The sequence below is a fragment of the Aotus nancymaae genome, unplaced genomic scaffold, assembly GCF_030222135.1.
Source record: "Aotus nancymaae isolate 86718 unplaced genomic scaffold, 86718_ANA_hifiasm-v0.15.2.pri h1tg000011l, whole genome shotgun sequence".
NCBI lineage: Eukaryota > Metazoa > Chordata > Mammalia > Primates > Aotidae > Aotus > Aotus nancymaae.
In genome coordinates, this window is record NW_026988422.1 from 20,300,492 (window position 1) to 20,317,407 (window position 16,916).

At 37.7% G+C, this 16,916-nt stretch overlaps 1 protein-coding gene across 5 annotated transcripts in view; it reads right to left on the reverse strand.

Annotated features, from left to right (window-relative positions):
• Positions 1-16,916, reverse strand: part of TMEM39A (transmembrane protein 39A) — a 34,070-nt gene that overhangs the window by 14,921 nt on the left and 2,233 nt on the right. For 4 of the 5 annotated variants that reach the window (XR_010342003.1, XM_064374656.1, XM_064374655.1 and 1 more), the window contains exons 3-5: positions 10,398-10,620; positions 4,804-4,887; positions 1,078-1,232 (exon numbers count right to left, since the gene is read on the reverse strand). Coding sequence is in view for 4 of the 5 variants with exons in the window: in XM_064374656.1 (XP_064230726.1) it covers positions 1,078-1,232; positions 4,804-4,887; positions 10,398-10,620 (462 nt within the window). In the remaining variant the exon portion in view is untranslated. The remainder of the gene's footprint in view (positions 1-1,077; positions 1,233-4,803; positions 4,888-10,397; positions 10,621-16,916) is intronic. The other variant, XM_064374658.1, reaches the window with a different exon arrangement.

Below are 16,916 nucleotides of genomic sequence, written 5' to 3' on the forward strand. Positions count from 1 at the left end.
ACCCTCTTACCTGCAGGAAGACATTCCAACACCCCCAGTGGATGCCTAAAACCGTGGATAGTATCAAACCCTACATACACTATGGTTTTTCCTATACTATATATACATACATATAATGAAGTTTTAACTTATAAATTAGGTACAATAAGAGATTAATAGCAAAATAAAACAACTATAACAATATACTGTTTACAATTTCATGGATAGAAGATTCATTCTTACAGTAAATTTTAGCAACCTCGGTATGATTTTTTTTCTTTCCTTATTAAGTCAAGAACTTTCCCTTTTCACTTAAAGGAAGCACTTTACAGTGCTTCCTTTAGTATATATGAATTGTGAGCATAACTACACTTTGGGGCCATATTAAGTAAAATAAAGGTCACTTGAACACAAGCCCTGTGATACCATGCCAGTCCATCTAATAACCACGTCCACTACTAAGCAACTAATTGGCAGGAAGCATGCATGGCATGGACATAGTGGATAAAGAGATGATTCACACCCTGGTAAGACAAAGTGGGATGGCCAGAGATTTCACCATACTACTCAGAACAGCACACAATTTAAAACATAATTTGTCACATATTTCTGGAATTCTCTATTTAATGTTTCTGGACCTTGGGGTAACTGAAACTTCAGAAATCAAAACCATGGATAAGGGAGAACTACTTATTGTACTTCTGTTACAGGAACCCAAAGATCAAAGTAATATGACCAACCAAGGGTAAGACTGGTTTTCAAACCAGTTCATTCATCTAAAATTAACCACCATTTGCCCCAATACAGACAGTAAAAGGGGTCTTTACTTGGTGAAGAGAGATAATTAAAATATTCTCCATTGGTAAGATAGCCCTATATTCCAGGTTTCCCAGGATAGTCCTGGTTTATGCCTGTTGTCCCAACGGTACTCCGGTTTAGAAAGCAAATTATATGTTCACCATACTTGTGGATTTTCCAACTTTCTAAATGCTTCATTTATATTTGAAGGATTTCATTTTTCACTCTTTTATAGTATCATTTACATGACCAACAACTTCTAAAGATTTACTAATAATATGGTAAAACTGGAGTACTCACGGGTAGCCAAGAAAAAGGAGATTGAGGACTGAATGGCTTCGAAAGAGATTGACGAGGGTCCAACAAAGTACCCATCCACACAAAGTGAGCAGTACCAAGCGAGCTGATATCAGAAGCATGTAGTGAATCATTGATGCTGCACCTGCCTTAGTAGCCTGAAAGTTTGGAAGCACCAAAAGGAACACTTTGTACATGATCTTCAAAAGCAATGGGACTCAAGTAAGAACTTAATAGGTTGCATGGAAGCTAAAATGTGTCTTTAAAAAATGAAATAAAAGAAAAACTGCCCCATCCCACCTTATCTTCCTAATAACTGAAAATTCAGACTTCTCCAGGCACAGTTAATTGTTTCCTTCTTGCTGTTTCCTGATAGTGCCATCGACAGACTTCTTTTAAGGTCTTATTATGTCATCTAATTTGTTTACATTAGAGCTTCTCAAATTATATTCAATGGACCATATTCAGAATCACCTGGGCTACTAATTGAACATGTAAACTCCTAACAACTTCCCCCTCCAGAGGTAAGGAATAAAATCTTGAGTCAAGCCACTTGTATTTTAACAACTTAACCAGCGATTTTTTATGTATATAAACACAGCCTGGCACTAATTTATCTGTCTTTCTTCCCACTAGACTATAATGACCTCAACAGCAGTAACAATATTTCTATTTTTCTTTGAATCCTCACCTCTAATCTGCTTGGTGAATTAATATCTAATAAATTAATGAAGTTTCAAAAAAAAAATCAGATCTTCTTTAACAGATCCCTATATAAATAAGTTTCTTTTTTAACTTTTGCAAACATGGAAATAAGCATAATCACTTTCACTTCTTTTTATCACGGCTATTCAAATATGCTTCTTCAATTGCAAATCTTTAAAACTGACTAAATATAGTAAGCACGTGTCAAAACATACTCTACAATGCCATTTTCTTTCTAAATAAACTAGGGAGAAGAGAATGAGCAAAATGTAGGGGAAAATGGAGTATCCCCATAACCTCCAAGAGAGCAGTGTTGGAACCCAGAAAGGAGAAAAAAATTATCTAGAGTCAACAGCACATGATAGGGGATAAGGAGTTTTTCAGGTCCCTCCTATATATCCGTTTCTTAGTTTACAGATCATATTACAGAGTACATGTAACATATATGCAATATACTGTATACTATATATATAGTATATATATACATAATATAGTTACTTTAAAATGCAAAGAAGCAGTTAAATAAATGCCATAATGAACTGCTTAACCTCAAACTGTGAAGACAGCTCAAGCTATTCTCAGCCATAGCCTGCCACATAGTTTCACCTCACTCCCCTGACACATACCCTCATGCCGATGTACCTCACATATCAAAGCTTAGCAAAGTTATTTAAGCTACTGGAGTTATTCCATTACTTCCTTCTCAAAAGTTCAGGGTTAGAAATAAAAAAGACTGCTTCCGCCCAATGTCATCAGAGCACAGAGCTTGGATTCGTTCATTAATTTTTCCTCATTCCAGAGCCCAAGGTGCTAATCACTGAGCTATATGTGACAGACCCTTTACCAGGTCCTAGGGGCACAGTGATAACCAAGACAAACAAATCCTGTGTATATGAAGCTGCCTAACCAAGAAAAACAAACATTAAGCTTACACTTAATCAGTTTTATAATTGTAATGAGTGCTACAGAAAGAGTAGGCTGCTATGCAAAGCAAGTAACAGGAGACAGGAGATCCTATTCTAGAGATAGATTGTGTTAGTAAATGATATTTAAGCTGAAGTCTAAAGGATAAGCAAGTGTTAGCTAGGTAAGGAGCAGAAAAATATTCATAACACTATGTCAATTTTTAAGTACAGGATATGAAACTATACAAATAATTCTCAAATAGAAATCCTATTACTAAAAATATAAAAATTAGCTGGACATGGTGGTGGGCGCCCATAATCTCAGATACTCAGGAGGCTGAGGCAGAAGAATCACTTGAACCTGGGAAGCAGAGGTTGCATGCGCTGAGATGGCACCACTGTGCTCCAACCTGGGCGACTGAGACTCCATCTCCAAAAAAAAAAAAAAGAACTGCAAGCCTATTCCAACTAAGGCTATGCAAAAGCTGCTATACTACTTTTAGCAATTTAAGTTATAACCTTTGCAGCAACAAGGTAAAAACTCCAATTTTGAAGGGTTACGTACTAGGCATACTAATTGGACATATACAAGTAGCATTTCTAAGTAACTAAATGGATGAAACAAAATTATTTCCTACTTATTTTAACAGATGAAAACACAAAATTCCATTGAGATCCTCTAAAGAAAGAACATGCTTCCACAATATACCAAAAAGTGAGTTTCTATTTTCATCCTCTAAATAAAAACTCTGAAAGAAAAGATTATAAACAGACTTTCCTACTATGAAAAACAAGCAATTCTACTACTAGTAAACTTCATTTGGTTAACTTCAAATGGTTCTCAGAATATGACTTAATATCTCCAATTACTCAGCCTCCAGCAATAAGGTTCGTGAAAATCAGAGCTTACACACACAGACTTTCTAAGTATGTTTTGGAAAAAAGAAGCTGACTCTCAATTATCCGTGATTATAGTAACTATTCATTTAAAATGTCACACTGAATTGGCCAGGTGCAGTGGCTCACGCCTGTAATCCCAGCACCTTGGGAGGCCGAGGTGGGAGGATTACCTGAGGTCAGGAGTTGTAGACCAGCCTGGCCTACGTGGTGAAACCCCATCTCTACTAAAAATACAAAAAATTAGTGAGGCGTGGTGGCACGTGCCTGTAGTCCTAGCTACACGAGATACAAAAAAATACAAAAAATTAGTGAGGCATGGTGGCACATGCCTGTAGTCCTAGCTACTCGAGAGGCTGCACACGTGCCTGTAGTCCTAGCTACACGAGAATCGCTTGACCCCAGGAGGCGGAAGTTGCAGTGAGCCGAGATCATGCCACTGCACTCCAGCCCGGGCGACAGAGTGAGACTCTGTTTCCAAAAAAAAAAAAAAAAAAATTCATACTGAATTATAAATTCCAAGATTAAAATTATTAGCCACTTCAACTAAATTAACATTTTTCGTTTTTGTAATCATTTATTGGGCACAAGATAACAATATTTTAAGAAAGCACATTTCCCTCTCTCATTGAGATTTACAAATATATGAAAAATGATATCGATGGCCAGCTCTGTCAATAACTTTTAATTTTAAACAGATCATTTAATGTTTTAATTCTTTCTCATTCTGCTTTAGATTCTAATCTTCAGATTCATCCTATATAAATTCTGACACTGCTTTTTTAAAATTCTAAGTTTTAAGAAACTCAAATATTTCTTGCCAACAAACTTCTCAAATGGTATATATAAACAGTATCAAGTAAATATCTGGAACTGAATGTTTTCGATGCAACTGTATGTGTACAGATAACTCTTCATATTAATAGTTACCTGACATTCATCCTATTTTTACTGAAACTATTTAAATTTTTTTAATTGTACTGACAAACTCAGAAGCTGAAAATAAGCTCTCCGACCCTACAAATGAATTTTCTAACAGTTATTAACACTTGAATTTTAAATATATTGCAGGGAAACTTTTTTTAAAGTACTGGCAGAACTCACATGGGAATAAAGTAATTTATTGTTTTATTAAATTGGGATATGTCAAGTTTTCAACCTGCACTCATTCTAGTAACTAACTCCAGCTACATGTGATAGAATATAGTGAATGAACTGTTACCTCTGAGATGAGAGCCCATACAAGCCTCCTTGCAAGCATCACTGTGATGAATGCTGCCAGATGATAATCAATGAGATGAAAATTCTACAACAGAAACAAATAACTACATCAGAAAGAAATACAATGTGTATCCAGCTGGCCCTACTACAAGAATAGAGGTTTATCACTCAAAAGATCTTCCTTAGGTCACCATACTCTTATAGACTGTGGGAATATAAGAGATCTTGAAGAGACTACCTACCTTCTACTTCTCCTTTCATGACAAATTGCTTTAACTTTTTAAACACTATTTTAAAGTATCTGGAGTGTATTCCTCTCCCTTTTCAAAAGTATTACTGTATTAAAACAAAAAGATTGCAGATTTAACAAGTTATAACCTACAGAATGATGGCAAAAATAATTTATATAAAATGACTTATTTGTAATGTATCAAATTTAATAGATCAGTTGGGATTCACAGTCTTCAGAAGTTACTGTTGTTGGTATCTTATGCAAGCTTATGTTAATCTAATTGGGCATCTACTAAACTCTCTAGTAGTTGGTACATCAATTATACTCATTTATTATTTCTCTCTTGTTTGATTTAGAAGTATGCCTTATGTTTGGTCTTTTCTATAAAATAATAGCATTACCCAGATGCTTTCTACAGTTCCTTCTAGTTCTAAGTCTGTATATATAACATGAAAAGTCTTTAGTAACAATATCCCAGGAACCACCAAAATCAGGAAGTATTTTGATTTTGATGGTCAAAAGGTCTGTAGGTTTCCACAATGCCTTCCAGAATGAAAAGTTAAATTTCTCAACTAATTAGTTTAATAAATCTATATCTAGCATCCACAATGTGCCAGGTACTCTCCTTAACACTAAAGATACAGTGTGGAAGATGACAGCCAAGGTTCCTGCTCTCCCAGATCTTACTTTCTACTATGGTGTGAGAGGGAAAGGAAATGGTAGAGATTACTATTCATTCCTTCTGCAACACCATAAAATTTAACTAGACACTGACTCCTAGCCAACTAAAGGTTCATTTTCCAGCCTCCCTCGCAAAAACTACTTCTAGCCAAGGGATGAGTGAAAAAGTAACATGCACAACTTCTAAGGCATACTCTTCTTTTTTTTTTTTTTTTTTTGAGACTGAGTTTCGCTCTTGTTACCCAGGTTGGAGTGCAATGGCGCGATCTCGGCTCACCACAACCTCCATCTCCTGGGTTCAGGCAATTCTCCTGCCTCAGCCTCCTGAGTAGCTGGGATTACAGGCATGCGCCACCACGCCCAGCTAATTTTTTGTATCTTTAGTAGAGACGGGGTTTCACCATGTTGACCAGGATGGTCTTGATCTCTTGACCTCGTGATCCACCCGCCTCGGCCTCCCAAAGTGCTGGGATTACAGGCATGAGCCACCGCGCCCGGCCCAGCCATACTCTTCTAAGAGGAGCTGTCCCCCTCTCTTTTTTCCTTCTCCTTCCTGCTGGTTAGATATTATGATTGGAGTTGGAGCAACTGCCTTGGACCATGGTTTGGAAGAAGCACACTGGGGATGGAAGAGCAATAAATACAGAGTTGCCACACTGATGTTATATCACCCACCTAAACTTTTATTAAATAGGGAAATAAGTTTCCATTTTGTTTTAGCCACCCTGTTATGGCAGCTAAGCCCTTGTCTTCAATAAATTTGTTTGGAGAAGCAGTGCAAGTAAAAACAATAAACAAGCTTCCAAACAAAAGCATTTTAAATAGTTATAACTGCTTGTAAGAAATAAAACAGTAATAAATAATGATTAAGAAGGAGGTGCAGAGCCTATTTAAATTGGTGGTTAGGGAGGGTATCTCTGAGAGGATGATATTTGGGCTGACAGCTGAATGACAAAAAGGCACCTAGCATCACAAGCTAGGGGCAAAGGACCCCAGACAGAAGAAAAAGCAATCACAAAGGCCCTAAGACAGGGAGATATATGCCTAGTGTGTCTAAAAAGCAGCAAGAAAGCTGGAATGAGATAATTATTGTAGTGGGGCAAGATCAGTTAAGAAGCTCTTACTTTTAATTCAGGTGAAAAATTATAACAGACTGAACAGTGTGAGTAGCAATGGAGATTAATGAAGTGGCCAAATTTAGTATACATTTTAGAGACAGAGCAGCCAGAATGTCAAGAGTGGCTTGCCACTCCTTAGATTGTTTCCTATTCTCCCTATTATGGATTCTAACAGTATTTATCCCCTCCTAGTTTTGGGACTCCTCCCTGCTTACCGTACTCTTCCAAAATAATGCATGCAGATTCACTTGACCCCTTGCTGGTATCTGGGCCTTATTAATGTATCACCGGTCCAAATAAGACATTTTTTAAAATATTGGCCGGGCACGGTGACTCACACCTGTAATCCCAGCACTTTGGGAGGCTGAGGCAGGCGGATCACGAGGTCAGGAGTTTGAGACCATCCTGGCCAACATGGTGAAACCCCATGTCTACTAAAAATACAAAAATTAGCTGGACGTGGTGGCGTGTGCCTGTAATCCCAGCTACCTGGGAGGCTGAGGTTCAAGAATCACTTGAACCAGGGAGTCGGAGGTTGCAGTGAGACAAAATCACGCCACAGCACTCTAGCCTGGTGACAGAGCAAGGACTCCGTCTCAAAAAAAAAAAAAAAAAAAAATATTTAAGTGCCTAATACATCTTTTTGTTAAGCAAATTATGTTATAATCAAATCAATGAAAATTGGTAATGTGCTTATGATTAACTCTTTGTAACCCAGAACATTTGATTAATCAGAGCCCTCTGTTCCTGACTATTCTGAATAATTTACTACTTCTGGCTTTTATGTTTCTTAGGATTAAGACTCATTCAGTTAATTGGTTGACAGCTAGAATGATACTTCACATATTCAAGTGTCCACAGTTTCTTTTTGATATTAAGATTCTGAAATGGAAAAATAAAAACCTAATATATAAATCTGACAAAATTATTATGAGTGTCTGACCCAGACACTCATAATAAAGAAAACTTAAAAGACAGACCACATATTTGGGACACAAGTCCTTGCTAGAGCCTCCTGGTCAGGTAACCATCTTCCACACTTCAGTACCTTCAGTGACGGGAAAAAACTTGGTCTCTGGCAGTCCATTCTATCTTTGAACAACTCACTGATACAGGCTCCGTTCAGATTCATGGGCTAAACTCTTCTAAATTTTCACGTTACTCTTGCCTTTACAACTCAATTTTAAGCTTTGCATTAGCAAAGATCATGTGCATCAGATAAGAAAGCCAATTTACTCTAAAACCTCCATTAAGTGTGCATTCCTCTACTACAGAGGCTGGAAAGCTAAAAATGACATTTCCAGACTTTCTTGCAACTAAGATTCTAGATATGATCTAGGTTCTATCAACCATAGGCATCACATAAAACTTGAATTAGAAGTGAGTGAAGTTAGGGGGAAAGGTAGCAAAAGCCATCCATTTTTGGTGGTATGGGTCAAAGCAAAGGAAGCATTAATTCTGGAGTCAGTGGCTATAGCAGCAGGTTCCTGATCCCTCTGTTTCAAGACAGTATTTGTAGGTGACTTTCTAGAGAACTGTAGTCAGACATGTTAGACTGGGCAAAGAACTCTTCAATGATCTTGAAAATTCAACAAATGAGAAGTTTCCAGGGGAATGTCAAACTAAGTAGAAATTTTATAATGAACTATCTAAGAAGCACTTACAGAACAAATACAGGATAAAAACAGGAAATAAAGCACAGTAGATTGGTCTGGACTTGGGCACTCACTTTGCCACCATGTGATTTTTGAACCAGTTGATAGGTCTTACATTCCTCATTTATAAAATGGGAGTCATATAATGGTACCTACCCATTTTTATAAAGAGTAAATGAGATAATATTTGTAAAGAATCTACTAAATATTTTAATATGTGTTTGCTATTGACACTGTTAAGATAGTATTTATTTATAGAGCTATATAACTGGAAAAGGTCTTAAAGAACATCTAATCCAACTTCTTTTCAAAACACCATGGCCAAAAAGGATGAATGAAGTACAGTTACTACATTCAATAAGCTCATAATTCAGTTAAGAAAAAAAAGAATATCAAAAAAATTTAAATTTGGCAGTAAATCATTGCAATTTTTCAATACAGAAATTAACATTCTTACCACTGATATTAAGTAGACAGAAAGTCAATAGAGCAAGAAAATTTTTAATAGTTAATTCCAGGAACAACCAAATGATAAAAATATTTAAGATAAAAGTTTTTATTTTCTTTCCACACTATCTTAAGGATTTTAGCCCACATTTCCTTTCTATGTTCACCAAGCTAGGGAGGCTTTCTAATCTTTTATTAGTCCCCAATACATATATAACCTACTTAAGACAACAGTCTTCTTTCACCTAGAGCATATCTCTATCACCCAACCAAATATGCCATTGCCAACAATCTATCTGTCAAGTAATCTGACTAGCCTTAACAATACACATACTTATATTTTTATTTTATTTTATTTTATTTTTTGAGACAGGGTCTCATTCTGTCACCCAAGCTGGAGTACAGTGGCCACAATCTTTGCTCACTACAGTCTCAATGTCCCGGGCTCAGGCAATGCTCCCACTTCAACTTCCCGAGAACCTAGGATCGCAGGTATGGACTACCACGCCCAGCTAATTTTATTTTTTGTAGAGACAAGGTCTCACTATGATGCCTAGGCTGGTCTCAAACTCCTGGGCTCAAGCTATCCTCCTGCCTTGCCCTCCCAAAGTGCTGGGATTATAGGCATAAACCACCATGACTGGGCCTCACCAATATTTTTTATATACCCATCTATGGTGAACCTTCTTTGCATCAATACTATCATGATACTCTTAGTAGCTGGAAAGAGAAGAAAAGTACAATATATTTTTATGTACTTCAGCAAAGACAGCCAATTTTGCATCTCAATTTCATTTGGGTGACAGAACCCAATTTTATTTAGGTTCATGATGTACCCAGCTAAAGGACTATATTTAGCTTCTCTTATAGTTAGGAGTGGGCATGCGTGGAAATGATGTCAGCCTGGCCAATCAGAAACTCTCTTTTATATTTCTCTACGCTCTTTCCCCTTCTAGCTGACAGACTGGTCACAGCCACCTTGGAGGTCACATGTCGGAAGACAGTAGAATCTCTATCAGCCTAGGTCCCCTGATTGACCACATGGACGAACTCTTGGCAACCAGGACAACTGCTTCAGAGTTTATTTGTAATAAATGCTACCATTATCCTAATACAGCCATTAAAAGGGTAGCGTTGTTAGAATGTAATCACACTGACACCTTATACTTACAAATTTAAAATGGTATTGAGAAAGCTAAATACCAAAACCTTTCTGTGATGTTATTATGACAAATTTTTTAAATGTTTTCTGCATTTTCATTTATATTTTAACTTCCTCTGGTAGTACTTATATTTTAACAATCTTATCATGAAATTTTATTTCTGAAAGTAATCTGTGGTCTAGCAGAAAAACATTTTATTAAATGAAAAATTATTAAGAAAAATAATTCCTACAGAAAGGCTTTCCAGATAGTTTCTTGGTTAAATAACATGAAGAACTTAAAGGCTGAACAAGACTTACCAGTGATGTACAAGAAGCAGGATGATTGTAAGGATACCACCACACTGTTTTATAAATGTTGATATATTGAATGAAAAGAGCAACCAATAGGTAGATGAAAAAAAGGAATTCAAAGAGCAGGCTCCCATCCACCGGCAAGTCAGGAATTTGGCAATGACGAACAGGACCTGGGGTGATTAAGGCTGTGATAGGCGGGACTGGAAGGCCAATAGCACTACCATTCCTGAAAGAGAAAACTACAGTTAACTCAAACGGTGATAACCTCCACTGCCACAAAACAAAAGGCTCCTGCTGTCTCCTCCATCTACCCCTTAACTGTAGGCATTCCCCCCAAGACTCCATCCTAAGATCCTCTTCTTTTCTCCCTCTACACAGTCTGCCAGTGATCTAAGATGTAGCTATGGCTTCCATTATTTCCTACATGAAGAAGACTATAATTTCTCTCTGTAGAGCTCACTGCTAAATTATAGACCCATTATTCAACTCCCTACTGGACACCTCTGTGTTCTTCCCTCTCATAGTTCTGACCTTAGTTCATGGCCCACCCAGTTAGCTGCTCATATCAGAAACCTGGGAGTCATATTAAAACTTTTCTTGGCCGGGCGCGGTGACTCACACCTGTAATCCCAGCATTTTGGGAGGCCAAGGTGGGCGGATCACCTGAGGTCAGGAGTTCAAGAATAGCCTGGCCAACATGGCAAAACCTCGTCTCTACTAAAAATACAAAAATTAGCTGGGCGTGGTGGTAGACACTTGTAATCCCAGCCACTTGTGAGGCTGAGGCAGGAGAATCACTTGAACCTGGGAGGCAAAGGCTGCAGTGAGCAGAGATCATGCCACTGCACTCCACCCTGGGTGACAGAGCAAGGCTCTGTCCCCCCAAAAAAACCTTTTCTTCTGCCTCTCCATATCCAGTCACGCTCTAAATCTCCTAGACTCCACTTTATAAAACTTTGTCCAAACTGTACCTTTGTCTTTAAACTCATTTGCCTTAGTTCAAGCATTCACTATTTTCACCCAAACTACTGCAGTAATCCTCCTATACTCAATTCCACTTTCACTAAACCCTCCAACCTGTCTTCGGGGATCTTTCTAAAGTAAAACTCTGATAGTCTTATTCTTACCTAAAAGCCTTTAACTGCTCTCTACTACCAGTGGGATAATATCCAAAAATTTTTAGTAGCCCTATGAGACCCCTCAGCTTAACAGACTAGCTTCACCTCTTATCACTCCTTCACATGCACCCTATATGATAGTCACACTATTTGCTTTCTGGAACATACATGCTATTCTTTTGCATATGTTATTCCCTTTACATGTAATAATCACCTTCCATAATCACCTTAACTTCTCACATGCATATATAGTGACAAAATTCTTCAAGACTTTTTTTTACTCACTCTTCAAGATTTTTAAGCTACTCAAACACATTCTCTGTGAAGCTTATTCTCAATCAAAACTGATTCATCTCTCCTCTGTGCCACCATAATACCTAACTATGCCTTTATTACTGCATTTTTCATACTGTTACATAATATTTTACATACATCTACATTATGTCTTGCCTACCAGACTATAATCTTAAGAACAGAGACTATACTTTTCTTAGTTCACTGCAATATGTACCTTTAGGTTGAGAAGGAAGTAGACCAATACAGTTACGAAAAAGAGAGAGAGAGAGATCTCTTAAAACAAAAAAAAAGACACATTTTAATCCCTATCTTCTTATTGTTCTTTCTTCCATGCTCTTTTATAGATCAGAAGGCTACCTAAAGGTATAAGATGGAAGTAGGATAAAAGTTTCCTTTGTTTATATTCCTGGGAATACTTAGAGATCTAAGGGTCTACTATTTTTTACAGACCAAAGAAACGAAGCTTGGCTTACATACTTCCAAAGAAGATTTGAGAGAAGGAACAATATTAGCATTACCATTCTACTATAAAATTTCCAAATAGAGAAACTGGTATGTAGTACAGTACTTTAAGTGACTCATGGGAATATGAACTCTGCTCATTCTGAACGGTTAAGAATACTATGGAAGAAAACTCAGAAGACCCAGAAGGGAAGAACAGGAACTGGGGGAAGAGGGTATGGAAAAAATTATAAGTTTCTTCTTCGCATCCTCAGAGCATACTCCAAGAGAGCAAGCCTACCAAGTAATAGATTGTGAACCACCAGTAGGTCTCAGACATACCTGCTCAATCATAAAGTCTTTGAGGTGGGCCACAGCACTGTAATGTGCCTCCAGGAGGCACCATTCCACACAATACAACATGAAAGGCAGCCTCGGAAGTTTACAAGTTGGTAGACTTGAATGAAGATAATTACAACAAGCAGCCAATCTACTCCCTCACTCTAGTTGATTTAGGAAATTAAAAATTCTTATGAGCAGTTGCAAGGTTACGAGCCTCTACTCTAGAACAAAATAAAAATTATTATTTCCTTTCAGTCAAAAATACACTAAGGGGGAACACATGCTAAATTACTTGTTATGACTTTAGGGCTGAAAAGGTACTTATAGAATTTTTCCCAAGTGAAGCAGGCAAATGTGTTTTTACCATTAACAAAGTCAATAAAATGCTAGGTCTCAAGAAAGATATTCAAAACAAAGTATAAAAGACCTACACTTGTCATACTCTATACAGCCTTGACTATTAAACGTCAAGCCAGAAAACAAAGAGACAAAGGTCAAATAAAATGAGATCTGGCCAAGCATAGTGGCTCACACCTATAATCCCAGTACTTTGGGAGACCAAGGCAGGTGGACCACGAGGGCAGGAGTTCGAGACCAGCCTAGCCAACATGGTGAAACCCCTTCTCTACTAAAAATACAAAAATTACCTGGGTGTGGTGGCACGTGCCTGTAATCCCAGCTACTCAGAAGGCTGAGGCAGGAGAATGATTTGAACCCGGGAGGCAGAGGTTGCAGTAAGCAGAGATCGCGCCACTGCACTCTAGCCTGACGACAGTGTGAGACTTCGTCTCAAAAAACCACAGACAAACAAACAAACAAACAAACAAAAACGAGATCTGGAGCATCAGTAGGAAAAAGGTACTCCTATATAAAAAGAATCTATGAGATTATGTCTTCTCCATCTGATCTATAAAGTTGAAAACATAAGAAGAGATATGATTGTTTTTAAAACCGAAAAAAAAAAACTGAAAGAGCTTCAGTCAATATATCTCAAAAAATCAGTCACAGAGGTATTATTTAGGAAAAATTAAAGTATTATTCCTCTAATAGGCTATACAAATAGATTTAAGAATCTATTCAGAACCCATATAATTTCTTTAGCAATGAGCTGTGACAACAAATGTGAAGTGCTATTCACCCAGGAAAGCTCATTAAAGCCCAAGGCTTTTATTGGGGGAGGGCCACAGAGGCACCTTCTTCCTAGCAGTACCAAAATTCCAGACTCCCAAAAGGAAAGCAGGTGTTCAGCATAGCTACTCTTAGGAAGGCCTGCTTACAAGGCTTACATCTGGGAACCTTGACTAGTAAACAATTCCCTACAGTGATATGAACTTTCCCTAAATAACAAGAATGGCTCACTGTGCCTAAACTGTATAAACAATGTGGTTTATACTGAACACCTGTGCTTTGTCCTTGCATGTAAAGTTTTCGTCTGGGAAAGGGTTAACACAGCAGGCCTGAGACTGACTCTTATGAAGCCAGCAAGCAGCAGAATTTAGGGAAGCAAATGGATAAAGGAAGAAAGATTAAAAGGCATAAAGAGGAATAGAAGAGACAGGGAAAGCAGTGGTCATTTGGACATGTTCAGGAGACATTATTAACACAGTATATGCAAGGAATAAACAAAGAAAAAAACACTCAGTTCTTCTCAAATAAGATTCTCCCTCAATCAGAAGCTCTCTAAGAAATTCAGAAATACCCAATATATCTTCCTTTTTCAAAAGGATAATAATCTAAATACACTGTTGCAAGAACAAATCCCCGCTGCCCAAAGGTGGAAAGCAGGATAAGGAACTACAATTTCTTTTTTTTTTTGAGACAGAGTTTTGCTGAATGCAATGGCACAATCTCAGCTCAACGCAATCTCTGCCTTCTGGGTTCAAGCGATTCTCCTGCCTCAGCCTCCCGAATAGTTGGGATTACAGGCATGCGCCACCACGCCCAGCTAATTTTGTATTTTTAATAGAGATGGGGTTTCTCCATGTTGATCAGGCTGGTCCCGAACTCCTGACCTCAGGTGATCCACCCACCTCGGCCTCCCAAAGTGCTGGGATTACAGGCATGAGTAACCATGCCTGGCCTAGGAACTACAATTTCAATCTTGATTGTGTTACCAAACTACAGCTTTGACATTCTAGAGTTTAACTTTACCAATTAGACCACAAACACCTACCAAACAGGGGCAATGCTCTCTGCTCCAGCTGACCTATGTCTATCTTGCAGAATCAAATGTATCATCCAAAAGTATACAATACTTAAGCAATTACCTATTTCCCTCCAATACTCTACAGCACTCCAGAAGTGAGTTCTCCTCATCTGGACACTCTCTCTATTTGTATATATCCTTCCTAAAACTATATTAGAAACTATACACTAGTTCTTTAATCTTACGTTTTTATACCTCTTCCCAAGGTCTTTTTTTTTTTTTCCTGTGATGGAGTCTTGCTCTTGTTGCCCAGGCTGGAGTGCAGCGGTGTGATCTCAGCTCACTGCAACCTCCACCTCCTGGGTTCAAATGATTCTCCTGCCTCAGCCTCCCCAGTAGTTGGGATTACAGGCGCCTACCACCTCGCCCAGCTAATTTCCATATTTTTTTAGTAGAGACGGGGTTTCACCATCTTGGCCAGGCTGGTCTTGAACTCCTGACCTTGTGATCCACTCGCCTCAGTCTCCCAAAGTGCTGGGATTACAGGTGTGAGCCACTGAGCCCAGCCTCCCCCAGGTCTTTTGCTTTCTTTTCCCAAAATAATTTCTCTAGGTAAACATGTCACAAAATAATCACTCAATAATAATCTTGGTGACTTTTCAAACCATGAGCAATTATTTCTTTCATTTTACAATGTTGGAAAATACTTTTTTCTACCCATCCCTTCCTCCCCCCAGTTAATTGCTAAACATATGTTAAAGGAGGACAGAAAGTTAGATTAAGGCAACCATGGTTGGAACCTTGAATACCAAGATAGAAGAGCTATAGTGAAGGCAGTTAAGAGCAGAGGTATTTTCCAAATGTTCCTACTTCTTCTCAGTATACTACCTACAGACTCCAAGTGCAAGCAGAAGCATCTACAAATGACATTTTCATTGGCTTTCAGTTCTTTTTAATAGGCGAACACTTTATTTTCCTTCCCACAAGATATTTTACATAGTATCTTAGTATTTAAAACACATAGGAAAAAGAGTTAGTCTGATTAAGAGAAGACTAGGAAAACTCAAGCCTAGACTGTTAGGCTTGCATGACCCATTTTCCCTTCTAATCCCTTCTAAAGCAACGCATGAGACACCAAAGAGGGACTGCATGGGACAGTTTGAGAACATAATTATCTAGAGGAATCCTCAAAGTCAAAGAGAATGAACAAAGAACTGCTGGAGTTAATATGGAGGCAAAGCTAGAATTTTTAAGCTAGGTAGAATCCTAGTTAGGGACAGCTAGGATTTTCTACCACAGTTTGAAAGTACTGAATCAGTAAGTTGATAGTATGTATTAATAAAATTAAGGCATGTACCTCAAATAGCAAACAACTTTTATCTCAATACCTATATTAGATAGTACTTTATTCAAAAGCATTTTTGCATTTTCTCATTTTTTTATTTTTTATTTTAAAATATATAAAATACTTATTATTTGTAGAAATTTTGGGAAATTCCGTAAAGTTTTTTAAAGTTACTGCAATTTACTACTTCATTTATTTTCAACATCCTGTTATGATGCAAATAGTATCACCACTTTTAAAATAAGGAAATCCAATGAATGGCAGAGTGAAAAATAATGTAGAACAAACCAGTCACTCTGTATACCTACATAAACAAAACTTGGATTAAAAATTAGTATGAAAATCAGAGACTGAACAAATCCCTTCAAACTGGAATTTCAGGAAAAGGTCCACTGAAATGGTGAGATCAGAACTAATTTTAAAGATTGGGTGGAAGAGGGATTGGATAGTCAGGAAAAAAAGGGTGAAGGTCAGGCCTAGAAAACAAAAGTGCATAAATACCATTAGACAGCCCTGAAAACACAGGAGTAGTACTGATTGCTAGCTCTGAAAGTTAAAATCCAGGCAAGAGAAAAGCTCTTTTCAGGGAGGAAGGAGAAATTAGCTGGCAGAAATTATCTCGGGCAAATACTCGATTAGATAAAAGCATCTCTTTGCAATGCTACATTATCAAACTTCCTGATGATATGAGTTACCCTAATAAACAGCTACCATTTATTAATACCAATTTTTTGACAATTTTAAACCCATGATGGAATCTGACTTCTAATTTTAGCTGGGAGTTTTAATTTGCCCTCTTAAAAAAAAAACCTTAGGCCGGGCGCGGTGGCTCA